This window comes from Urocampus carinirostris, chromosome 11 (genome assembly GCF_059441175.1).
Source record: "Urocampus carinirostris isolate Australia breed hairy pipefish chromosome 11, RoL_Ucar_1.0, whole genome shotgun sequence".
Taxonomy (NCBI): domain Eukaryota; kingdom Metazoa; phylum Chordata; class Actinopteri; order Syngnathiformes; family Syngnathidae; genus Urocampus; species Urocampus carinirostris.
Genome location: NC_142359.1, coordinates 26,549,107 through 26,576,492, shown reverse-complemented (window position 1 = coordinate 26,576,492; position 27,386 = coordinate 26,549,107). Strand labels below are relative to the sequence as shown.

The window sequence follows — 27,386 nt, the reverse complement described above, 5'->3', positions numbered from 1 at the left end:
GTGGTGACAAAACAATGAATGTATTTGCTTTAGTTGTTTTGTCCCATCGACTGTGAAGCCCGGCGCAGATGTGGGACCATCAGCGATACGCCGTTGGTGATCAGCACTGTCCCCTGCTCACCAGACAGCATTTTCAGAAATGCTTCAAGTTGTGTACATCACATGTTTAGGATCAAGTGACTGTTAACAACGTATGTTACGTAGCGTATTTTGGCGATTTTATTAAACGTTTTTCATGGATATGTACGTGAGAAGTAATGCATGCTACAAGAAGACAGCATGCCGATGCAAAGGATACCGTGGAAAAGTACTGTCATCATTGAAAAACTGCCACTCAGAAGTGTGACAAAAGCAAAATCAGTGGTGTTGACTGCAGATAGTCAGTTGTGGGCCGGGCCTAAGATGGTCACATAAAAAGGCACAATTAGATGGTTAAGCGTGGAAAAAAACGCGATGTTCTGAAGAACACACATGTCCGTTCTTTCGTATACAGTCAAGACCCACTCGACCTCTTTAATGCTCTCATGGTGTCCCCTACTCTCTCCGCCTCACAAATCAAGACACACGGCGCACTGCACTATGAGGCACGTCACACATTTTGAAGAAACCTCAAATACTTTAATGTGCGGTTTATACTAGTGAAAATATGGTTATGGAGTCCGATCACAACTTTTTTTACTACATGTTTTATTGCAGGAGTACATTGAACAATCACGGTTACAAAAAACAACCAAGAAAAAAGACATTCATAATTGAACTAGGCAACATAATATTTCCAACGAAAAGAAATTCAAATATATACAATGACGAACCAGGCATCGGGAAAGACAAAATGTAGTTGCTTGGCCCTTCCAAAAATAGTCTCACCCTCCAAGTGCTTTGTGTTTTTCCATAATTAAAAATTCGGCAATAAGAAGTCTGAATAATATAACGCGGCATAATTACAATAATCAATGAACACTATAAACAATTTGAAACACCGTATACACAATGGAAATGAAATACATAACATTCTATAGAAATCCAGTATTTTCCTAAAGACCTTTTTTTATTTCGGCTCAAACCTAAAATATACTCTAGTGTAGAGTTAAAAAAAAAATAGAACAGCAATAATATTAATATTAAGATACTTAGTCGATAGCTGATGTTCCCCGTGATTGCGAGAAATTGATGAAAAACAACAGTAGCATGTTAAAGTGTGTTTCGCTTTTTACAATATGCAGCTCTTAAATGTATACTTTTTCTATATTTATGTGTGAACTGTTTTAGTTTTCAATCCTGCACTAGATAGCTAGTTAGCTAGTGAGAAAACCAAGTGAGTTTGAGAAAAATATCTGGAACTCTCTGTGAGACGTCCATAAGGCAGCAGCAATGAAAATACTTGTCTTCTGTTTTCCTGAACAAGTATGAGATTTTTTGTATTTGATAAGGCTATGAGCCATTCTATTGGTCATTCTCTGTCACTTAGTCAAACCCTTTTGATCCACTCCGCATGGTTTTCGGTTTTGTTTGAGGGTTTGCTCAGATAGGGTGGTCCCGCTACGTTATTTTCTTGATACGGTCGTGTGGAGCAGCAAAGAAAACTAAACACAACGAGACAAAGGTAAGCAGCGTTTACATGTCGAGTGGCCTTTTTTTTCTATTACTGGCTGTTGTCTGTTATCAGAGCTGTGAGTAAACGAAGAAACCGGTGCTAGTTTTCGTCCGGTGCTTTACATCGTTAATAACTTCCTGACGGAGTAATCTAGAAAAGTATCGGACTGGGGGGCAGCGACTCATCAGAAATGCATTTATACCAGGTGTGTGCACCAGGTGTGGCCCGTGAAACAAAGATGGTGGAAATGTAATGATAATAAATACAGTTGTACAATAAATAGTACAAATTTGTTGTTGTTTTGGTGCCTGCCTTTTTTTGTTCCCCGTGTCCGTTCGTGTGTGTCTCATAGCCCATGTAAAATATAATTTTTAAAGAAGCAATAATGTGTATTCCGCTCAAAGCCATTGTTAAAATGGCTTGTTTCTTTTTTTTTAAACTTAGTATTTTTTAATATTATTTGTCAAGTAATTTATCCAATTTCATGCAAGAAAAAACTGGGCTGGTTATGTTGTGACTTGAGTTTATTAATGCATGATAACTATTTTAGTGCTTCAAAAATGTGACTTAACATATTTCTTTTAATTCTCAATGTTTCAGAACCAGTTTGATGAATTGGTCTATTCATAAACAAATATAAAATTAAATGCAATTATATAAACACATTGGTCAACGTGTATACTAATTAATCGATGTAGAAGTTTTCAAGCGAATGTGACCAGCCAATCAAATGGTTTGTACCCGGATTTTAACTGTTAAGTTTTCGAGGGAAAAGTAGTCAAGACAAATAATCCAGAAAATTATTTTGAAGATGTTTTGATTTGGAAATAAAGTAAAGGCGGCCCCCGGTTGACTAGATCTTTTCGTCTACGTTTAGCCTGAAGTAAGTAATTTAGATGAAGCAAATTCGCCTAGGGTTTTGCTTCCTGTTCTCAGGTACCCTGTTTGATCCGTCAACCTTATAAAAACTTTATTCCCCCCCCCTATCTCGAAAACACATTACGTGTTTCATTGATATTCCAGCACTTTTTTGGAGAGCAAAATCCTTATGGCAGCTTCCCACTGCCACGGGAACTGAATGTAGAAACGTTCCTTTTAGTCTGAAAAATGCAGGGTCCTTCTTTTTTTTAGTCCTTCAGTCAACCTGCCACCGCCGCCTTCATACGGTGGCTCCAAGCAGCTCTTCCGACTTGGCCATGATCTCGTTCTGATTGGAGTCCAATCCGTAGAACTTGACCTTCAGCCCATCCACCGGGTGGACTACGGGCACGGTGGTTATGCGGGGGAAGTTTCGCGTAGCCAACTCAAAGCGGCTCGTGCTCGCCAGCTCGATGGCCAGGATGCGGAGAAACAGCGTAGCCAGCTGCTTTCCCAGGCAGGACCGCACACCCCCGCCAAAAGGGAGGTAGTGAAAGCGCCCTTCCTTGTCTTCGCCACGCTCCTGGCTGAAACGGTCGGGGTCGAAGGTCTCCACGTCCTTGAAGACGGACGATGTGTCATGGGTATCCCGGATGCTGTACATCACGCTCCAGCCCTTTGGAATCTGCACCCCCTGCAGGCCAAAAAGCAGCAAAAAATGTTTCGAATAAGGCCAGGAAATAACCGCTGAGAAATGGGACATGATTAGTAATTTAGAGGCAATAAAGTTCCACAATTCACTCGAGACGAGCTCCATACTTACGTCGAGTTCAAAGGTCTGCATGGCGGTACGGTAGGCCCCAGAGACGGGTGTAAAGAGTCTCAGAACTTCTTTGATGACACAGTCCAAGTACTTGAGACTGACGATTGTGTCCAGACGTAGTTCAGCCTCGGGGCACAGGCGTCCATTGTGGAGGAAACCCCGTGCCCTCAGCTCCTCCCGGAGGCGCTCCAAGACAGGCGGGTGGCGCAGAAGCTGCATAATGAGTGAAGTGCTGGCACTGGCCGTGGTAGCGAAGGCAGCAAAGATCAGCTCGATGGTGGACTCCTGCAACAATGTGCCAATATTTTAGACTTCACAAGAAATGTCGTCAAAAAGGCTTTTTTTTGAGCAGGAAGACCTGGGCAACAGGATAAATAAAACTGAGACTTTTTACTGTCTACACGACAGGGCCTCCCCCATTTCACTCTTAGTGTGTGTGTACAGGAGGCCTCTTTCAGAACCCTCCAGGGGGAGTGTTGACTTATTTTTGGCCCTGGACTTAACCCAGAAACCGCAGGCAGAACGCCCGAGTTGAGTTTCCACAGAATTCCTCGGAACGGTTGAAAAGGTAAACAGAGGGTGTGTCCGTGTATGTGGGAGTGTGTCTCATGTTCTCGCGCTTGTTTGGATGATTGATGAGTGACGCGACAAGTGCGCTTGTGTGCGTCCGACGCGTGTAAAGAACCTCACCTTGAGCTCCTGCATGGTGAGCTCGGTGCCATTCTCCTTGGCGCTGTCCATGAGGACGTCCAGGGCGTCGCTGTAGTCTTTGCCATGTGTGGACAATGGCTTCTCCCTGATTGCTTTCTCGATGCTCTTTTGCAGCTTGTCGCGCGCTCGAAGACCCTGCACGAAGGCAAATGTAATTCACATCCGTTTTTTCCTTGCACATTTATTACAACTTAAGCCAGTTTCCAAGCACTACCGTGTAAATTTTTTGCCTATTTTCTGGACATTATTTTATATTATTAGGTCTTTGTTTCGTGTTTACCCTGGAGTACCATGTTTAATGTTGTTGCAAAGGCTTGTTGTTTACTACTTTGTTATCAATTACAATAATGACAATTCAATCCGTGGATGCAGTTATCTTAGCACATGGCATGTCGTACGTACTTTGCGGTAGCCGCTGAAGGGCATGTCGATGGGCAGGCTGAAGAGGTTGTTGACAAAGTCCTGGAAGGTGGAGAACAAATGCCTCATCTCTTCCTCGGAGACTCTGAATCCTAGCAGTACCCTCACTGCCATAGTGAAGGACAACCTCTGGCTTTCCCTGAAGGACACAAGCCAACATTCAGGATGGAGCTAGTCTAGATTGCCACCGATTCTGTTAGTGGGTGGGCCTTACCTGTAGACGTTGATGGGATCAGGATTGGAGCTCCAGACTCGCAAGCTCTCCTGGATCACCTGCTGGATTTTTGGAAGATATGATTCTAAGGCCTCATGGCTGAAGACTTTAGCAAAAACCTGCAGAATCATATAAAGGAAGTAGGGTTAGCATTATCACAGTAAGCAGTTAAGAGCAAATATCTGTTACTGACTCAATTTGACTCAGACTCCTTAGAATTTCACTCTAACTTGACTGAGACACCTTGGAATTTGACTCAGGCTTTACTCATACTCGACTATTGGACTGGCAACATGTTTAACAGTGACTTCAATCTTGTTTTGTGGATTTTTGTGGTCTTCCACATATAATGGAGGGTTCTGGTCCCTGTTTACCAAAATAAATGATTAAGCTTTGTGACTCAACTTGAACTTGGTAAAGGTGGACTACAGCCCTGTTTTAAAATATCTGTATCTTACTCAAGTTGTGTTGCGGATTAGGTGAGGTTGTGGGCAGAGCACTTTTTCTATCAGTCAACGGTTGCCAACAGCTTCGCCACGGCTGCTCTATCCACGGCAGCAAGCGTTTTTTCCCCTTTAAGTCAGCGCAACTAAAATGTTGTTTACCCGAGGGGATGATTTACTGGTTTGGTATCTGACACATAAAAATGCTAACGGCCTGATGGGAAATGTATAGCGTGATGGCATCGTTTCGATACATTATTGCAAAGTTTTCCACATGAGAGTTTGTGAATAATGAGTGACTAGACTCTTGGGTATGTTTGGGGTTGTAGGGATATGTTCCTCTGTTCCCACAGGGATGGGCCAAGTTTTTCAATCGCAGGCTTCATTGGGTTCGAAAACGGAGAGAAAAAAATGACTGATAGAATGATTCAATTTTTGGTCCACAAGTTAAAATTTTTGATTGATTACATTTTTTTTAATTCCCCTCTTTTCATCGGAATACAAGGTTTCAATGAATTTGAAATCAACAACTTTAAGAAACAATTGAGAAACAACAAAGAACAAAGGGTCAGCCGAGAAAAAGCTGAAGCTTATCTTGGTTCCAAGTCTAAATACTTTTCACAATCATGCTTTCAGGAAACCAAAAGGTCATATTAAAACAGAAAAGGAACCATATCTAATTTTTTTTTTGTTAAATCTAATAGTCATGTAATATTTATTGTACTTTTTTCTATAATTTCCATTTGCCATTTTAAACACTTCAAAATTATCCATACATTTATTCATTTAAAAAAAACTTTAATCAAAACGAATTAAAGCTAGATAATTTGATCATCCAAATTTGACAATTTCTTTGAAAAACTCAAAATGCAATTGGGATTTTTCCGTGTTTTTATTGCATGAAATGAATGAATAAAAGAAAAAACAATAGCAATTACAAAAATGGTAGCCAGCTATATCGTTTTTATAGGTGGACAAAAAGGGACACTGGGGATAAAAAATCCATCAAAACCAAAAACATGTTTTTTTTTTTTAGTAGTACCTTTTTTTTTCAAAATGTATACATTATTGTATTTTTATCAATTTTTATAAAAAATAGTGATTATTAGATCAAATAGAACGTCTTTGCGAACGTAATCTAGTGAATAGGATTTGGCGCTCTCTTAGCTCTGACCCGGGTTTTGATTACCATTGCGTCCAACATTTTGCGATTTTTGCTCAGTGATATATTTCAATTGATCCATCATTGCAAAATTACGGTAATGTACAATGATAAATCCTTGTGTATATTCCCACTCAAACTTTATATTCTTTTTTAGGAGAAAAAAACGTACAAAATAAGTAATCAGTTTTAGGACAAAAACACTGTTTGTTTGAAGTGCCCAAATTAAAAATCTACTCAAATTTTGAGACTTTCCAAATTTGGCATGGTACGCCGCTGTGGGGGTAGGCAATTGTTCAAAAGTCTTTCTGCTGCACCACAAAAACGTGACTGTCTTTCTGTAGCCTGAGGTGCGCACGCGCACACGCACGCACACACCAACACACACACAGTGCGGTATGGTGAGCGACACAGACACAGTGGTCCTAATAACGTCCATATGTCTTAAATTATATGCTTTAAGTGCTGTGAGCTGCTGGTTCCTCAAACATGTAAAGACTCCTTTATTCTTCTCACCGCCCTTCTTTTTCCCCTTGCTCCTGCCTCGGCCCACCTTTCCGTGATTGGTTCTTTCTACTTCTTTACTAACTCTCCTGCTCACATTTTACCTGAGTTCAGATAAACAGCACATAACCAAGAGGACAAATGTTGAAAATATAACAATGCAATAGGTGTATGCACAAATTGGTCAATATTAGGAATGTCCTAACGTAAAAAATAGAGGCCAGGTTAGGACTAGTTTGCTACCATGTGGCAGCCCCCTCTACTGGCTCAAGGCCTGCAGGTGCAGCAGCAGATCATAAATCCTCGTGCCTATTTCATCGATAACTCTCGTCAATACAGAATGGTGCCTCCGCTTATTCTCCCCTCCGTGGTGATTTGCAAGTCCAGAAACGCTTGGGTGAACAAAACGAAATGTCCTGAGTTTTTTTTTGCAGAAACAACCCTGCAAAAATTGAATCATGCTTTAGTTTTTCTTAAGTACAAGAGATATCTGCAAAAAATATTGGTTTCAAATTGAAACAAGAAGAAGGATTCTTCCTACTAAACGGTTTGGGTCAATTTGTTGAGAACAACCCTAAAAAATGTGGAAAATGTGTCCATATGATTAAGAAGATAATTCAAGGTTGTAAAAAAGAGTAATTAATTCGCTTTTTTTTTAACCCACTTTCTAGGTAATTTTACACAAAACAACCCAGTTGTTTGAGTTGTTCTAAACAAGATTAAACAGAATGCTTAGTGCAAATTGTGCCAATTTCCGATCTACCCAATGCTTGGGTTAATTTGACCCAATGTCATAATTTGTTTAGCAGAAACACCCACACAACAATTGAATCATGTTTTTTGTTTTTGAACAATAGAAATATTTTTTTCCTAAAAAGTACTTGTTTCAAGTAAAGAATAACAATTGGTTTATTCATAATAATCAGTCTGGGTCCTTTTGTCTGGAGCAACCCAAAATGTGGTTAGTTTTGTGTAAAATCATCTAGAAAAACAGGTCAAAATGAGCCAAAAAATAATCCAAGTTTGGGTCTAAAATGTGACCAATCCAATACAGTTGTTTTTTTACCCTTTGTCTCAGACTAAACGACCCAAATATTTGGGTTGTTCCAAACCAAATGACCCACACTGTATTGCACAAAATGAATATTTTTTACATTTTTATTTTAAACGAAGTTACTCTTATTTGCAGAATTGTCTTGAACCAAAAGGACATGATGCCATTTTTGAATGAGTGAATGTTTCTGCAAAACAACACAGGACATTGGGTCAAATCTTACCAAGTATTGAGTTGGTCCATTTAACCCAACTTATTTGCAAATCCAACTGTTTCTAGAGTTAATTTTGAGGTTGTAGTTCCTGCCTGCATGTTAAACGCCTCCTGAGAAAGCCCCTCTTTGTCCCTTGCTAATCAGGGGACCATTACATAAAGTAAGTGGTGTGGTTGGAGAGCCTAAATTAGAACCCTAACTTCAATGAAAACCCTAACCATTGTTTGAAACCCAACTTTGAAACACCGCACACTTTGCAGGGCCCGGATTAAAGAAGGCTGAACTCTCAGGTCCTGGTTGTCCCGCTGTTACGCCACAGCCGACCCCACCCACCTCTTGCGCCAGGGGTGGGAAGTGAGAGGATTATTTACGGGAAATTCATGGGTTGCGCTTTTGCTAATTTGGGCATTTATGTGTGAGTGTGAGCTAGGTAGACATTTGCCCTGGGGATGAGGGGATAATGTCAGTAAGTGGCTGATTACTTGAAATGGACCCATCGAAGAAAAGGAGATAATAAGTGGCGTCAGTGAGAAATTAGAGGGGAGGTCAAACCAGAAAGGTTCTTTCCACTAATTTTCTCTAAAAACTGATTGAAATATACAGTGGCCCCTCTACATACAAGCTACTCTAGTTACAGGTAATTCAAGATAGATCTTGCCCGGCATTCAAGAGAATACAAGTTCCGACAATTTCCAGATGCTACCACTAGAGGGCAAAATGCTAGAGACGGCTTTTGTTAGCATGTGTTTTTCCCACCAACAGGAACAAAGAGAAAAAATGGAAAGAGAAAGATAAACAGAAAAAGAAAAACAAAGAGAGGGAGAGAAAGAGTGGGGGAGAGGACAGAAAAAGAAAAGGATAAAGAGAGAAGAAAAGGGTGACAAAGACAGAGAAAAGAGAGAAAAGGAGAAAGAGACAGAGAAAAAGAGTGAGAGAGAGAGATAAAGAAAGACACAGAAAAGGAGAGAAAAAGAGAGAAAAAGAAAGGAGAAAAAGAGGAGTGATTAAATAACAGAGAAAGAGAAAATTAAAAATAAAAGAGAGAGAAAAGGAAAGAAAAAAGTATGAGAGAGAAAAAGAAAAAGAGAGAGACACAGTGAGAAAAGGAGAGAGATTAAAAGCGAGAGAGAAAGCGTGAGTGTACAGGGTACGATAAAGAGAAAAAGAGAGAAAGAGAGGGAAAAATAAAAAGGAAAGAGAAAGAAAAAAAATGGGAGAGACAAAATAGAGAGTCAGCACTTTATTGACAGGGATCTTGAAAGAGCTAGCTCGTAGAGCCGTTTCGTTCACGAAGGACCCATCACTCGTACACTCACCTTCCTCCTCTTGCGGTGGATGTCGCCGATGCTGTTGGCGAGCGAATTGGGTCCGAGCAGGGCGGCTGTGCTCTGCGGCCAGTCCACCGTCACCAAAGTGTGCTCGCCCATCAGCACTTTGCGCACGTTTTCGGCGCCCGTCACGCGGATCAGCGGGCGGCCCAGCAGGTGGGTCTTGAACACGTTGCCGTACTTCTGCCTCCGGGACGCGTGGAAGCCCGAACCCTGTCGCAAGGGAAAGGTTAAACATCGGTGTTAAGCGGGGGTCACACGGACGCCGTTTTTCGACTCCTGTCCTGTAAAAAAGGGCCGAGTGTGGGCGTCCGAGGCAGTTCAGCATGTTACACACAGGCGCGTTATTCACACACACGTGCGGTGACACGTATGCTAGCAGTAAATTCATAAAATTCACAAAAACGTGCAAAGTAAACAAACATGGCCAGGCCGAGCTGTGACAACACTAACTGGTTTGACCCTGGAGGCCTCTCGGGGGAAGAGATATGCGTGAGAGTTACACAGAAAGTACACGACGACTGCGAAGTGCCAAACATATTTCTTGGTGGGTTCGTGTTTCTGGATCCGTAATTGCGTCTCTCAAATATTTGGAAAGATAACACTCCAGAACAGCAGAGGGCGGTAGACTGTAAACCCTTGGTCTCAAACTCGATTTCCTTGGGGGTCGCCGGAGCTTGGGTCTGATTGAGTAACCCTATCTATCTATCTATCTATCTATCTATCTATCTATCTATCTATCTATCTATCTATCTATCTATCTATCTATCTATCTATCTATCTATCTATCTATCTATCTATCTATCTATCTATCTATCTATCTATCTATCTATCTATCTATCTATCTATCTATCTATCTATCTATCTATCTATCTATTTATGTCTGTTTTTCCACCCAGGAAAAGGGGGGGGCGGAGTTTTCATATGACCACCATCTTTTACAGGCAGTCAGGTAAGTCACCTTAGATGTGAAAAACAAAAAAAGCTGACTAAGCAGTTTTGGGTTTGTTGACTCGGCATTTTTTCAGCAAGGGGGTGACTCATGAGCTGCTTTTAAACTTCCATTCTCCAGTTTTCATTTGTTTTTTCCCTGGATTCTCTGCATCGTGAGGTTAATGTTTTCCAAACTATATGTAGACAACAACACATTTGGGCTGTCGGTACCCAAATTTCAGGCTTTTAGTCTCCATCTATACTCAGTCTTACACTTAAGGGTTTCCATTCTCTTGTGACAAACAACCCTATACTGCATTGTACTTTATTTGAAACGTATGAATTAAATTTACTGTAATTGATTACTAGAAGAATAGTATTGTAATCCCTCGCTACTTCTCGCTCTGGTCTTGGCGGCCTCAGTGTATCTTGGGTTGAAAAATATTACACCATCCATTATCCCGAATCTTTAATTGCTGTGAGCGGGGGCCGGCAGGGCACATTTATTTGTCCGTCCTGGTGGCCTAATCCACTAACAAGTGAACTGCACTCATCCGTCTGCGATCCAATATATTGCTGCGAGAAGGGACTGGAAGGGCGCACTATTCTCAGGCCTGGCAGCTCTTTTTTTACCGTGATTTACACATACATTGGAGTGCACCCCTGCGGCCATAATGCATTCTCCCCAGTCCCATATTGCTGCGAGCCAAGACTAACAGTGCACATTTTTGTTGGGCCTAGAGACTCTTTATTTGCTGTTATTTGCATTCTTACCATAATTTCTAAAAGATTCAAACAAAAATTCAATATTGGCGCAAAGGTTGCCTACCCACTACAGAAATAAGGTCACCAATCAAATATGTGCACACATCTCCTGAAAGAAAAAGAACACATCACAGAATCTGCATCTATGATTTGGTTGCCCAGTATTCACCATTTGCAACCAGCAAAGCTTGATTCGGATAACAGTGTGTATTATTCTAAGACTAGATGCCAAAGTATTGTGTCATACAACTGAAATCGAGCGCTACAAAAAGGCACAAACTACATAGAGTGATCAAATCACACCATTCTTCTTATGCTTTTGCCAAACATTTCGCAAGGTTTTATGGTTTTTGGGTACACGTAGCAGAAGCAGAATGGCTAAAAACTATGTCCTGTAGCATCACCAATGTAGCAGCCACCATTAATGGTTATTGCCACTTGTATTAGAAATGCTGAATAAGTTTTAGAGGCCTTCATATACAGTTATGGATTTATGCTAGGAGCAACTACCATAACTAGGATTAGAAATTAGCATTATGGCTTATAATTATGTCGTTTGAACGTTTACAAGATAGTTCATGTACTTTTCGTTATCATCAGTATCAATACTGTTTTTTGTTTGTTTTTTAATAATTACACAAAAAGACGCTAAAAAATATACACTTTAAACATAAATAAACAAAGAACATTGGGAAATTATTAAAAATGTCAGAATTTGACTCAAATGAGTTAACAGCAGCCATTTACTTAATAATACCTTAATTTTGTTTTGGAAATGCTTACCAAGCAGTTCAGGAAGAGGGCAAGTACTTCTTCACAGGCCATTTGAAACATTACAGGGGTGAGGGGGGTTTGGTCCCTTAACCCCTGTGGATAGCAAGACTTCACTATTTTTTCCGTGACGCGCACGTTCTTGTCGCCCACTATTGAGGCCAGATGCGGCTAATTAGCATTTTGTAATTGCGCTAACCCGCCTCAGATGTGGGCGCCTTTGCCGAGGTGTTCGGAAAGATGACCCCCGCAACCGCTCCCAGTGCCGGAAAATTGACATTTTAGGAATTGCCGCACAAGAAAATGATAAAGAGCACAATGATTGAGTACTGTAATCCCTTCTTTATCACGGTTACTGAGGACCAGACCCCCCCGGTATGCGAAAAACCGCCCCCCACACCGCTTTCAGTAATAGTCGACTAGAAATAATTTGTCCCTACCAAAGCAGTGCAGTTCATTCTAGGCAGCTCACAATGGCATACTTCAGCTTTCTCACAGCCACTGGTCTCAGCAACATTCGACCGGTAATAATGGATCACAATATGTGTGTATTTCTTTTAAGCCAGTCCAGAACGACACGCCACCCGACAAAAGAGACTTGTACTGGTCCCCACTCGCAGCAATATGCAATCGGAGATAATTCATTGTGGCCGCACGAGTGCAGTTCATTTTAGGTGGAAGGAACGTCAAAAAAGACCAGCTATGCATGACGTACTTTGGCTCCCTTGGCAATACTCCACTGAAGATAAAGGATCCCAGAAAAACGAGTACAGTTCCTTTTAGGCGGTCAACAATGCCACACCTCAGGGGCCCGTATCGAATACAAATGATTTATGCCAGCCCCGGCTCTCAGGAATAGTCGACTGGGGCTAATGGCTCGCAGCCACATCTGTGCAATCAATGTAGCCAGGTAAGAACAGCACACCTCCTGGCAAAATTGCCTACTGGTCCCCGTTCGCAGCAATATGCGATTGGGAATAATGGATTGCGGGCGCAAAAGTGCAGTTAAATTTGGGTGTAAAGAACGAGGATGGGTAAAAGAGCTCCTACACATGACACAATTTTCCCCTTTTCCAATGGTTGACTGGATATAATGGATCGTGGCCATCGCAGTGCACGTTATTTTACGTGGGCCACAATAACACACTTGAGTGGGCTGAAACGAGGAAGAAAAAAATGCGTTCTGCCGTCCCCTGCTGTCAGCAATAGCATATCGGGGATAATAGATCTGTGCATTTTATTTTAGGCAGGTCAGAACAGCATGCCTCCTGACAAATTACCTTCAACTGGTCCCTGCTCGCAGAATAAGGCGATTCGGGATAATCCATCATGTCTGCATAAGTCCGGTTCATTTGACAAGGAAATAAAATAACGGCAAATAAGAACTGCCAGGCCCGAAAAAAACTGCCAGCCCTTGCCTGCAGGAATATGCGATCGGGGACAATCAATCACGGCTGCACAAGGTTGGTTTATTTTAGGCAGAGATGCAGTAAAGGCAAAAAAGACCTGCCAGGTTTGACAAAAGTGTGCTTTGCCTGCCTTTGCTTCCAGCAATATGCGATTGGGGACAATAGATCGCGGCCGCCTAAGTGTTGTTTATTTCAGGATGTAATACAGTGATGGGAAAAAAAGAGCTGACAGGAAAATGCGCTCTGCAGGCCCTGACTTGTAGCAAAATGCAATTGACAATGGATTGCGGCCGACTAAGTGGGGTTTATTTTAAATACACTGACGTCAAAATGATCCGCTTGGCTTGACAAAATCCGCTCTGCATGCCCTTGTCTGTAGCAATATGTGGTCCAGTTAAATTCTCGCAGCCTTACCAGTGCAGTTCTCTTTTTGGTGGACAGAACGACCAAAAAGATCCGCCAAGCCCGAAAAATGTGCGCTCCACCGGCCATCACTCACAGCAACATGTGAGTGGGGGATAGCGGTTTGGGGAATTTTTTGCTACCCGCAGTAGCGAGGGAATACAGTATAGCGGGAGTACACAATTTCAAATACAGTTTTCTTAATTAGAAAAGAATATGAAAAATAATACTTCACCAGGTCCTGTATGCTTTTTTTTTGACTACACACCCACCAGGTTGCCGACTGGCCTCTGGAGCCCTCAGGCTGTCAGTGTGTTTTCCGAGCTACATTTTGCTGCCACATGGATGTGGAGCGCTTTAGTATGTCTGCTTGGCATTCGGGCCCGCACGTGCACGCACGCACACACAAGGAGTGCAAGGGGAGTTTCTGCAGACGGCCAGACAAGGCTCCCTTTCACACTCCCGAGATACAACATCAGATTGATGCGTGTGCACGTGCGATACATTACTTTACCATTTTCCATTTATTTTGCTCCATTTTCCACACATTTTGGCAGCGTGCTCAATGTTTTCTTACTGTGTATGTGCGTGCATGTGTGCGACGTGGAGGACATTTAGCTAAAAAGGTGAGAAATTGGCTCACTCCTTTCTATGTCGCAAATCTGGCTCAAAGACGCTGGCAAGCATGGAAAAGTTGTGATGTCATGACGCAAAATAACCATGACCACATACAAAGAAGTGTTCACACGCAAAAAAAAAAAACAAAACAAAACAAAAAAAAATATATATATATATATGTATATATATATATATATGGGCAGCACGGCGGCGCAGTGGTTAGCGCGTGTGCGGCACAGTTCTAAGGTCTTGGGAACCTCCTTTGTGGGTTCAAATCCAGCTACCGGACTTCCTGTGCGGAGTTTGTATGTTCTCCCCGTGCTTGCGTGGGTTTCCTCCGGGCACTCCGGTTTCCTCCCACATTCCAAAGACATGCATTTCAGGTGGATTGGCCGGTCCAAATTGTCCCTAGGTGTGTATGAGCGAGCGAGTTGTCTGTCCCTGTGTGCCCTGCGATTGGCTGGCAACCAGTTCAGGGTGTCCCCTGCCCACTGCCCGATGATTGCTGGGATGGGCTCCAGCACCCCCGCGACCCTACTGAGGATGAGCGGTGCAGCTAATGAGATGAGATGAGATATATATATATATATATATATATATATATATATATATATATATATATATATATATATATATATATATATATATATATATATATATATATATATATATATATATATATATTCTTGTAATTCCCTACTCTTCAAACTACCCGAAAATAGATTATTGCAATTCCCTGCTCTCTGGATTTCCCACGAGTCAAGTCAAGTGATGTTTATTTGTATAGCCCTTGATCACAAGAAGTCTGAAGGTGCTGCACAAATACATACTATACGTAATGCATTATTCTTGCTTATGTATAGAAAAATGGCCCAATAAAAGAGTCATTTGTTGGACATTTCCACGAGTTTTATCTATATATATATATATATATATATATATATATATATATATATATATATATATATATATATACAAAAATTAGTATTGATATTTTATTACTTGACTTTTGTTTTAGAAAAATGTTGCTGCTAATGTCATTGGACCATTTTTCATTGCACTTTACTTCTAATGCCATCAAACCTAGGCCAATCCCCAAGCACTACCTTGTAAATATCTTCCTATTTTTCCTACATTCTTTTTCATCTTATTGTTAAGCTTTAAAGTCTTTCGACATGTTCAACCTGAAGCGCCACATCTAATCTCAATCGAAACATTGATTACTAACTTATTATCGATTTCAATAAAGACAATTCTAATTCCGCGCACTGAAACAGGGAAATGGTCACCTCCACAAAGCGTCATCCGCACCCGCTGGCCCAGGGTCCGAGCGAGGGACACTAAAAATACCAGCCTGTTCTGTTGGCCTTGGCCCGTTGGCGAACTTGCAGCGGGCCTTATAAATGTCCCCTTTGTAGCAGCGTGGAAATGTCCAACAAATGACTCTTTTATTAGGCCATGACAAAAAAACACAGCTAATTATGTTGACTTAGATCTGCGTGCGTGCATGTGTGTGAGCATGTTAGACGTCTCGGTGATGCTTAGCAGAGAGAGACAGTGGGGGGTTCAAGTTATAAGGGAGAGTGGGGGGGTGCTGAAACTGCAAATAAAACCAGCCCATAGCACAGCACCACAGCTTTATTTGTCTCCAGAATGCGCGAAGGACGTCATGTGACAGTGACAAGAAACCGAAAAACAAGTCAGCCTAAATAAACTAGAGTGATGGTTTCTCTATGCAGAGGATAAATAATACATGCCATCACACCATTTCATACACAAGGCCGGGGTTCGGAGGCCCAGAACTTCTAAAGAGCAATAACGAACCAAAAAAACATGTCTTGAGCCTCAAAAAGTAAAATCCCTGTTTTTTATATAAAGAAAAAGGGGACTGGTACATGAAAATAAGTCTAGAGAATGGGAGGCTTGGCACAAAAATGTTAAATCTCTGTAGTTTTTGTTCTTCCTCGTTTTTGTTTACACTACACAAAATAGCATATGTGTCAAACTCAGTTTGTGATGTCTGCCGGACAAACAATGACCTGCAGTATTACAAAAGTCCACTGGGTGTCACCAAAGCCGGGCACCACTTGCAAAGCACCCACTGTAGTTGTATTTTCAGACTACCATTTATTAACCTGAGAACATTGAGGAAACTCATCCAGGATGCCTGAAGAACATGCCGCCGATCCAAAAAGAGATTCCACGGTGAAAAAGAAATACAAATATATCGACCTATGATTTTATTTAGAAAGATTAACATCGTTTTGAAAATTAAAATGAATGAATTATAATACCATTTTTTTAACTGGATGAAAGTTTTTGGTACCACTAGGAGACACTAAATATTACTCATTGTCTCTTTAAAACTTCCAAATCATTAAATCAATCATTTGAATTACTATGTATTAAATTATTTATATTTATATTCCCCCAAGTTAAATCAACTGTTTTGAAAATAAATTCAAATATTTTTTGGCTTTTTTATTATTAAACACTATAAGGGATTAAAACTTAGGGAAGAAAAAAATACTTAGGAAAAAACGTCTCAATAATCAAATCTTACATCCGTAAAAACCCCAGCCCTCCAGCTAAGGTGCACTTTTTATACCATGAATTTACTAGTCAGTGAGTCTGTGAGAATGTTTTTTCCATTTTACCCCTTAATGGTAGAGTTTTACACCCCTGCAATACAGCGACATCTATTGGTCAAATATTACACTATGTCCCTTTAAAAAACTAGAGTGATAGTTTTTCTTGGCAGAAGGATAAAGAATATGACAGCCAAGCAACAACTATGGTTGGGAGTTTCAAACTCACCACTCAACCTGGATGAAACCTGGGCAGAATGTAGTTTAAATGTATTCTCTTAAACATGCAAAATGTGATGGATATCGTATAAATTCTAAATGTATTTCATCTGGATTTTACAATTATATTCAGAGACCCTGCATTTTGAAAAAGAACATGTCTTGTCGTGTGACATCATCGGAGGAAGACCATCATACAAGCAAGCCAGTCGTTTGTATTGTTTTTCGTGTTAATTAGGTTTCAATCCAAGTTTGGGTTGTTTTTGTGGAGAATGCTTAGACATTCTGTTGATGCAGTAATCATACAGCAAAGGGCGAGCGGCCAAAAAAGGAAAAAATAACAGAGACCTAACCGAGACCGGCGGAAAAACGTGATGCTGGCAGACTAAAAAATATGCAGTGAGCAGCAAGGCTAAGAGGGAACTAACAACTAAAAGTGGCAACAATGGCAACAAATGTAAAGCCAGCTGGGAATAATCAATCAAGGGACACAGCAATACAAACTGGCTGACACAAGGCTAGCCAGCCAAACAACACACAGTGGGCAGTTAACGAGCGCCAACCAAAAGACAACAAAACAGAAAAGTCCTCCGCAGCCTCGGTGCTAACGGGGACCTAGCTAGACAGTATTATACCAACCGCAGCAAACGAAAATCCAAAATCATCTACCTAAAAGGAGGCGAAGGCAAACAAGAGATGCACGCTGCAGCAGTAGAAGGTAAACTTACCCCATGCAGCTTTTGGAGGTCAAAGCATTCAACTCCGAAAAACCGGTCACAAGCACCCCAACGACAGGGTCAGCAAAGTTCCAGTATGTCCAAGCAAAAATGAGCGGTATGCAATCGCTCCTCACTACAATCGTTGTCTGTTTCGGAGCTGCCTCACATGTTTTATTAATGGAATTCCACTTTTTAAAGGGTGTTTTGTTCCTTCAATGACGTCAAACCTTAAAAGCAAACAAGTCAGATGGGCCGACTTGTAACTAAATCTCTCAAGTCCCCCGGCGTGTGGTATATTTTGAAACATATTTGCATAATTGTAAGAAGGACTTCTACTTGTTCTGTGCCTAATTTAAAAAAAAACTGTTCGCGACTTCGCGCTTAAGTTAACGCTAGGTTACTGCTTCATGGATTTTGTATTAAATAGAAATGTCTTTATTGTCATTGATATCAACGTATTGTGCATTGTGTTCTGCAGCAGACAGCACACAGCAAATGCTACCACGGGGGCAACTACTATGTGTGTGAGCTGGGTGGGTGTGACTGTGTGTGTGCGACTGTCTATGCTGGTGTACGCTGTCAGTTAAACAGTGGGGCGGGCGCACAAGTCTTTGCGGCCACCAAAACTTTTTGCGAAGCACGTCGACAGCGAGCACTTAGCAGCCCGTTGCATTGAAACGTAATTCACCAATTAAATCTGACTCTGAGGAAAGTCAGAGGAGCACAAAGAAATCCTGATCACCTGCGGGTGTTCAGTAGATTGTTATCAGCTCCGGTAAGAGGCGGTGTCAGGAGAGAAGGCAAGGTACAGCCTACTGCGGATAGGCTGCGTAAAAACTCTCACAAACTACCCCTATCGAGCCTGTATCTCACAAACGCCAGATCCATTACCATTGATAACCTGGAGCTCCAACTTGTAGCTACAATTGAGACGGTTGACTTTTAATCATTGAGAAGACCTGGGTCAATCCGAGGATATCTGATGCTAGTCTGCAGCTAACCAGCCACTCTCAAAATCATTTTTTTACACTGAAAGTAGAAGTCCTCTAATTTCTTTGTACTTTTGTTATTTTTCATTCAACTGAAGTCCTGCGGTCTGTGTTTTTATTTCTACATCTACAATAGTTATTTTGTCACAGTCATATTGTTTGCGGATTTTCACGTTTTGGGGGAATTCTGGTCCTCATTAACCGCGATAACCAAAGGATTATGTACCTTTAAAAAAATAGGAGGTGGGGGGGTTCGTTGAGGGCCAGGCAGTCTGAGGACAGGGGGCAGCCAAAGGCTGCGAGGGAATTCCTTCCATCTTTTCAGCTGTCAATCATTCAGAGATGCCAGGGAACCTGCGCTGGGGCGCACGTGTGTTGGCGCGCCTTTGAACGCGGACACGGGGCCTCAACTCCACAATGATACCCGTCACCTTGCCGTCACGCCACCGCGTCAGGAAAAGAAGAGGAAGGAAGGAAGAGAGAAAAGGAGGGAGGTGGACCGGGGAGAACACGGCCACCGATTAGCCCACAAGGGCCTCGGATAGTTGAGCCAGAACACGGCTAGAATGCGGGCTGGGGGAAGAGAGAGCCGGAGCGCCAGAGAGCTGGCCCCTGACCCGAGGACATTTCAGAAAAGGAGATTATGCTTGTTGAAAACGCTTTAAGCGCTCACCCCCGAGACCCCCGCTAATACCCCAGACACACATTCTGCGGCAGCGAGGCGTGCTCCTTCGCCGCCTCACCTCGTCTGCACAAATGCAGAAAAGACGGAGGTCAGGTGATAGGAATTCGACTTTAATCTCTAGATTCAGTTAAAATTAAAAATAAATCTGCACTATAAGGTGCACGGGGTTATAGGGCCCACGATCAAATTTCTGGTCAATTTGGGGGTTTTGGGTGCGCCTTGTAGTACGGAAAATACGGTATTTTAGAAAAATCTAGTCATAAAAAAAACTTGAATAAGGAGTTGACCGTTTCTTATTCCTATTCTTACTATAGGCAAACTGTCGTCCATTAATACGGCTAATTTAGAGCACCTTCGTTATCAACCACAAGTGCTGGAAAAAGTTAGTGCACTCAAGAAAAATATATGGGGCCAACTGAATTTCCTGGGTATTTGTGTGTATAATGTGTGTTTGGCGTGATCTAAACAAAATGACCGAGCTTTTCAGTATAAAATAAACCATTTTTTTCCTTTATTTGTTTTTATTTTTTCATAATTCTTTCTTAAGATCCAGTAAAAATGTGAGCAACCTATTACTTGATTATTTTAACAATTTTTCTGGGTCATCATGGGAAAAAAACAGCCAATTGCTCACATTGATCCGGACAAAATGACCAAGACTAAAATAAGCCGTCGTTTTCTTTCATTTTAAACAAAAAACAATTATTCTACTATTTGTTTGCTCAATTATCTCTCATTTTTGGGTAAAAAATGGAAGCAACCCATTACTTCAAGTCAATTTGAACCATTTTCTGGGTTGTGGTGTGTAAAATGACCCAATTGTTTGGTTTAATCCAAATAATTTGTTTAGTATACAATAAACGTGTAATTTTCCTTTTATTTCAAACAAAAAAATCTCTCTCGAGTTTGGAAGTGACACAATGCTTGTTGAAAATTCTACAACCACTCATCCCGAGACCCTCGCTAATACCCCAGACTCACATTCTGCGGCAGTGAGGCGTGCTCCTTCGCCGCCTCACCTCGCCTGCACAAATGCAAAAAAGATGGAGGTCAGGTGATACTAATTCGACTTTGAAAACTATATTGTTGGAAAAAATTGTTGAGGTGTCACCGTTCAGTTTTTCTAGTCTTTTTTTGGCCAACCTTTCTTGCGGCTACTTTAGAGCGACTTTGTTATAAACCACAAGTGCTGGAAAAAAGGTTGTGGAGTGCACTCGAAATACACAAATGGGACTAACCCAATACTTAAATAATTTTTTGGGGGGTTGTTTCAAAAATACAACCCTAAACAACACCCTTATAAATTGTGGGGATTTTTTTTAGAATTTTCTCCAAGATAATTCTGCCAAGAACACTTACTTGGGTTGACCCATTTTTCTGGGTCGTTGTGTATAAAACTACCCAACTGATTGAGTTCATGTAAACAAAATGACCCAGACGGTTAGGTATAAAATATTTTTTTCATTATAAACAAAAAATACTCGTTTTTTTGTGAAACTCTCTAGAGAGATGAATAAAGTATCTATCTATCTATCTATCTATCTATCTGTCTATCTATCTATCTATCTATCTATCTATCTATCTATCTATCTATCTATCTATCTATCTATCTATCTATCTATCTATCTGTCTATCTATCTATCTATCTATCTATCTATCTATCTAGGTGCCCTGGTTTTCTGGGTCGTTATGTGTAAAACAACCCAAATTTTGGAGATATTGTAAAAAAAAGTGATCCAGAATTCTTTGTAAAATAGGAATGAGGTATTTTTTTCAATTTTAAACAAAAACTTTTTTGCAGAGTTGTCTTGTACAAAAAAAACAGAAGAAGAAACTGGGATTTGATTGACAACTGACTGGAGGACCAGAGAAACAGCTTGATTTTTTTCAACTATAGTTTCGATTGTCCTTTCTATTACAGGGTTTGAAATAGTTTGAAATTTCATTATCCAGATAATGTTGGAACAGTGTTATGAAATAAATGAATTAATAGTCCAACAAGATTCCAACTATTCGTCCAGGGCTCCGAAGCACTTTACTGTGAAGTGTTAGATCTGCACATGAAACTGAGTAAGGTGGAAAGTTTAAGTAGGTTATTTTTTTCCCCACTATGATTTTGAATCTTCCTTTTTCCAGACTTTTAAAAAATTATTATTACGGGGGACCTTGAAGTCTAAAAGTTCGAGTTTTTATTATCCAGATGTCAACCCTGATTGCCTTAACTTCAATCTATTCTGTCAGATACGGTCTTAAAACTTTGTGGGCCAGTCTCCAAGCACAACCTTGTAAATAGATTTGCCTATCTATCTTAACATTCTTTTTTATGATTTTCTTTTCTCTTTTTTTATCCTGGAATGCCACAACTAATCTCATTGTACATAATGTTCACTGTGTTAGTATCAATGACAATACTGACTATTCTAAAAAAAAATAGATGATTCTAGTCCCCTGCTCTTTGGATTCCCAAGAACTATGAAGTTAAAATGGAGCACGCTGTTCCCAAGCGTACGTAATAAAAAGAACAAACACCAGCGCCAACTCCAAAAAGCCTGCGAAAGAAACACACTCAACAGGTCACGAACTGAATCTGAGACACTAATAAAAAAAATTCTGCCACACCTACGTCGTGTAATGCGGTAATGGAACCTTCCAAGGCGACGCGAAAGGTTCTGGTCCGTTTCATATATCTCCCGGTGCCCGTTTGCTTTGAATGCGTTATGCAGAGAGAAATCGACAACTTTTTCCCACAATGCCGTCCGTTTCGCCGACACACTCGTGGATCCGAAATTAAGAGACAAAGGCAACTTCATCGAGTCGAGAATTCGGAGCAATTGTATCAGTGGGTGTCAAAATTATGCAATTGTGCAGTTATATTTTTAAAGTTTGTGAAATGATGGAAAAGAATGGCGAAGAAACTGTCACGTGAGCTATTCTCACTCAAATTATTTAAGTCAAGAAAAAAAAAAATCATTTTCGTGTAGAAACAAATTCAATCCAAACAACTAAAGAAGCTTTTGTGGGAAGTATGATACAACATAAGAAATTTGAGTCATTTTTTTTGTAATTTGTGAAAACTTTTGGGTGGCGTGTTACCATTTTTGCCTATCATTCGTTTAAGCCAATGGAAGCATTGCATAGAATCGGATGCTATTGGTAGCTTGAGTCTTAAAGCATTCATAAATGTTAACAGGTTTCCATTCCGTTCCAGTTTGCCTTTAAAAACATATGTCTGGTTCTGGTCTAACGAAAAGGATTGCTTTCGTTTCATGGCCAAGAAAGCAAATTGTTCTCGAGCTACTCTTTTTTTTTTCTGCATACATTTTAGCATTTTTCCTTAGTCCGTTGGGTAACCTTTGAGCATAGGCTTAAGATTGATGGCAAGAGTTTTAAAACCTGCCAAAAAAAGAAAATCCCCTTTATTTAAAATCCCTTGTGGATGCTAGAAAATATACTTGGTGACAGGAATGAGTGGAGAGGTGTTGTAAAGGGATAGTGGGATGTTTGGACGAGTTCTAAGGGATGGGCAGGGCACCTATATTATGCGGCAGGGGTAAACCAGTGAAAGCTGTCGGGCCCTGCTGTTGAACAGAAGAGTGTGTTGTGTCACTCTGACCCGAGTGACATGGCCGCTTTCTTGTGTCCCGTTTCATCTGGAGGGACGAAAGCATGACCAACTTAGGTGCCGAGGTGCCTAACTTGTTTGGGTGTTTGGGCATTTGGGTTGGCCATGGTCCAAAAATGTTTGTGTGTTTTTTGATATTTTATTCCCTTTTTTATTTTCTTTATTGTATGTGTTTGTCTTGCTGTCGGTCACCCCTCTTAAGGGATATGACCAAGGTAGATAGATAGATACATTTAGAAAAAATACAATGCTATCCATTGAATCATGTACATTTTACACTCTAGAATATTCTGTGTTAAAAAAAAAGTCAATACTTGGGTCAATTTGACTTATTTTTCTGAGTTGATTTGATATAAAACGACCAAATTGTTTTGGTTGTTCTGAACAATTATAATCCAGACTGTATAGTATTAAATGAAGAACATTTGTGGGCGTGTTTTTTTAAACAAAAATATTTTTTTGTAGAATTCCGTCATAACAAAAAAAAAAACTAAAACATATCACATTTTTTATGGGGGTTCACACTCGAAAAAGTTGGGTTACATTAACCCAACTGAAGAAAATGGGTCAAATCATCCCAAGTAGAGGATAGTTACCATTTTTTAACCCACACCTGACTTATTTTTAGATGGTTTTAGAGTTTAGACTGAAAGGTGGTGTCCAGATTTGAACTCTGTGATACTGTGTTCTGATCACTTCAAATTGTGTAGGCCATATAACAATTTTTGTACAGGAAAAAAATAATAAACAATAATTATACAGGCAAATATCACAAACGTCAGATATTTATTTTTTAACTCGTTTTTTCAGACCTTTCTCATCTTGCTCATTTTGGCTCTATTCCTTACCATCTCGGTAACCGGTAGCAAACAATATATCATCATATATTGCTAATATCGTCAGGGTACACTAGCAAATGTTTTCCTATATTAAGCAGCACAATATTTAATGCAAGTGGGGAGAGAATTAAGAAGGATTCTGAAATGTTCATGTTGTTTATTTGGTAAATAGAATAAAGTGCAAAGGCCCCACCGTTTAAAGGATCCGAATTCAAACCCAGCTAACGGCTTCCCTGTGCTGAGTTTGCGTGTTCTCCCTGTGTCTGTGTGGGTTTTCTCTGTGTACTCGGTTTCCTGCACCCACATGCCAAAAACATGCTTTACAGGTCGATCGGTGGGTCTGAATTGTCCCAAGGTATAAGTGAGCGAATGAATGGTTATATGTCTGTGTGTGTCCGACAACTGGCTGGCAACCAGTTCGGGGTTTCCCCTGCCCACTGCCTGGAGACAGCATCCCAGCAACCCTAATGAGGATAAGCGATGCAGAAAATGGATGGATGTTTACACCAATAATCTTTGCTCTACATCAGTGGTCCCCAAACTACACCATGCCTCCACTTTCGGTCTGGTCTCCTGAACAATATCAGAGAGAAGTTTTTCGCTCATTTTTTTTTTTTTTTTTTTTACCTAAAAAGAACTCAAAGTCCTATTACACGTTTTCAGTTGTACCAGTATCCGAACCTGAGTTGCAGTGCCGGTAGATGACGAACGAAAAGACGATGTGTTTTATCTCATTATCACAGTATCTTCAGTTGTGGTGGCAGAGACCAATTTCATCGTGCATTTACCAGAGATTTGTCAATAAATATACTGTTAGTGTAACATGTGAAACAAAATAAACACTTGTCCCTCTTACCAACTAAAAATAGTGTGATAATGAGATAATATCCACTACTTTTTCACAAGTCATCTACATGACTAGTCGGCCAGTGCTCTGACAACTAAGCTGAATTTGGAACTGTTGGACTGTGCATGGCACGACCGAAAGTTGATCTTCAATGGACATTTTTTCTATGAAGAACCCACAGAGTTTATGGAATTATTATCTATTATAGTTTTATTATGTTTTTACTGACTTTTGTTCTGTTGAGAACCCTGAGAAGGTTATTTGATTATTATTTTTTTACTTTCAGTCTTTTGCTCTGTGATAAATCCTGAAGGGTTACTTGATTGTGGCTTTCTGGAAAACAATATTTTTTACATTGAGGCACAAACTGACGCCGCTTTGTGATTTTTAAGTTTAAAATGGCTTTGTACAGGGAATTGCACTTATTAATAAGGGGATCAATTGACTGAAATTGATAGGTATGATATAATAAGGTCATTAATTGCCCGAAGTAAACAATAAATGAAGAGCATTTCTAAATTAAACTAACTTGCTCGTCCTTTGTTAAACTTGAACGCGCGTAGAACCTAACCCCGGGCTCGGATGAGCCTCTTCCGACCTGTCAATGAAACCTCGCGTTCCAAGCGGCGTGCGCAGCGCGCGCGTAAAAACGCAACCAGGTGGTCTGAGGAGAGTGCCGGTGGGGGAAGCTGCTTACCTGCAGGAGCCAGTGGCACGTCTCTCCAATGAAAGGGAAGCCCATGGAGCCTTTGGGCATGGGTAACTTGCACTTCTTGTCCCGCGTGGCGATCCAGCGGAGTTGCCACAGTTGCTGCGACACGGCGAGCAGCAGCGCAACGCACAGCGCGCACGCCGCCAGCGTGGCCAGAGCCGACAGCAGGTCGAAGGTGTCGAAGAGCATGCTGGGGCCGGGGGGGAGGTTGGCTCGCTTTTTTGGGGGGGATAAGAGATGGCTCGCTCCTAGCAATCGGACCACCTCATGGCGCTTGAATGAAGATGATGAGGAGGATGCTTGTGCCGCTTCTGCTTGTGTTGTGCGCGCGCGTGTGGGCGCACTGTGCGTGTGTGCGTCAGTCAAATGAGTGTTTATATAGCGCGCGGGCAGCGGCCAAGGTCTCCCTCCCTCCCTGCCCCTCTGCTCCACCTCCTTCGGCTCCTGGAGGACCCCCACCTCACCCCTCTCTCGCAGGGGAGGAGTTTTTTTTTTTTCGCTCCCCCCGTTTGTTGCCACTTTTTTATTCTTAGCATACAAAATGCTAACAATGACAGCAGTCCTTTTCAAAAGCAACATAGGAGACTGTTGCTCCAACCCTTGCCAATAACAGAGTGGGCTGAGTACATCATTAGGAATGTCCATCTTTGATATTAAAAAGTGCAAAGGGCACCCAGTTTGATATGCATATGTAAAATTACTATTTCATCACTATGTTATTACTATGTTACTATTAGCCCAATTACAGGAGGTAGGCTTAAATAGACTAAGTCAACCACTAAGAAATATTTTTCTAGAAAATCACAATGACCCAGCACTGGTGAGCTATTTCAGAACAGGACGCCGGGGACCTCAGCTTGTACCATATTGGGGACCCCTGCCTTAGACTGCAAATTTCCCAATAGATCTTTTACAATCATAATAATTGTTATTATAACGATAATAATAACATTATTAGTCATGTATACGTTATATAAAATACAGATTTAATAATAATAATACATTATCATTTTGTTTGTAATTATTACTATTGATTAATTGTTATCATTATTATTATTATTATTATTATTGATCCCACAACACAAACGATGTATTTAATGTGGCTGCGAGCCAGGGAATGTAAATTATTGTAAAGATTAACTTACGTGTAAAGTAAGCTACCATTTTCGTCCGTTTAGCATAAAAAGGTATTTTATCCGTTATTTACCCGATTTGGACATCGGGTGAGATCACTAAATTGATGATGGCTTTGATCACTAAATTAAAGTCGGAATTTTGCTTATTGCAAATACCTTTTTGTCAATAGGTTGGTATCAACTGATACGAATTCCGTCGTTCTGCCTCAACAATGCGTGCGCATCCATAGGCTACGTCACACTTGTTTGCCAACAAAGAAATGGATCTGTAGTACATTACTGTTGTGTTACACTTTTTAATGAAACATTGCGTCATTACAAACACAATTGGCATGCACGAATACAAAGTTAATAGTTTTCAAGGGAACAGAAAGTGCTGCAGATATCCAATGAAAAATAAAATAAAAATAAAGAAAAGAGAAATATGATATTTATGACGGGGCAGACACATATGCATATTATATATAATTTGCACATTAGGAATGTTTATCATATTCAAAGATTTAACCAAAAAAGAAATTCGTTGACAACATTTTGAAAAGTGTATTTACATTTCGGATTGTTTTCTGTGGATGAAAAAGATTCCCGCAACGTATTTTTCTTTTATTGTTCTTGTTTTGTATAAGTCCGAATGTAATATGATCCCTCGATAAAGTGGTAGGAAAAGTGGAAAGGATAAGAGTGATCCAGAGCTGAATATCTTGCCAGAACTCTCGTATGAATTGGATATGAGAAGAACATGTGGTATGTGGTTTTGATATCGATGCTCCGAAATGAGCAGATGGTATCTTCAATTTGAAAACGGCA

General features: G+C 40.7%; 1 protein-coding gene across 1 annotated transcript; it reads right to left on the bottom strand.

Annotated features, from left to right (window-relative positions):
• Positions 1-639: 639 nt before the first annotated feature.
• Positions 640-25,795, bottom strand: cyp26b1 (cytochrome P450, family 26, subfamily b, polypeptide 1). The gene is made up of 7 exons (XM_088347873.1): positions 25,429-25,795; positions 9,314-9,538; positions 4,621-4,739; positions 4,389-4,545; positions 3,966-4,121; positions 3,276-3,560; positions 640-3,146 (listed from the first exon to the last, which is right to left on the bottom strand). The coding sequence occupies exons 1-7, from the start codon at positions 25,630-25,632 to the stop codon at positions 2,754-2,756; spliced, it is 1,539 nt and encodes a 512-aa protein (XP_088203999.1). The 5' UTR covers positions 25,633-25,795; the 3' UTR covers positions 640-2,753.
• Between the last annotated feature and the right edge of the window lie 1,591 nt (positions 25,796-27,386).

Excerpts from the sequence above, each read along its gene's own strand:
- cyp26b1 (XM_088347873.1), bottom strand. The coding sequence starts at position 25,632 with ATGCTCTTCGACACCTTCGACCTGCTGTCGGCTCTGGCCACGCTGGCG. Across the intron at positions 4,740-9,313 it reads TCCACCGCAAGAGGAGGAAG|GTTTTTGCTAAAGTCTTCAG; the intron begins GTGAGTGTACGA and ends ATGATTCTGCAG. Across the intron at positions 4,546-4,620 it reads GATCCCATCAACGTCTACAG|GGAAAGCCAGAGGTTGTCCT; the intron begins GTAAGGCCCACC and ends TGTGTCCTTCAG.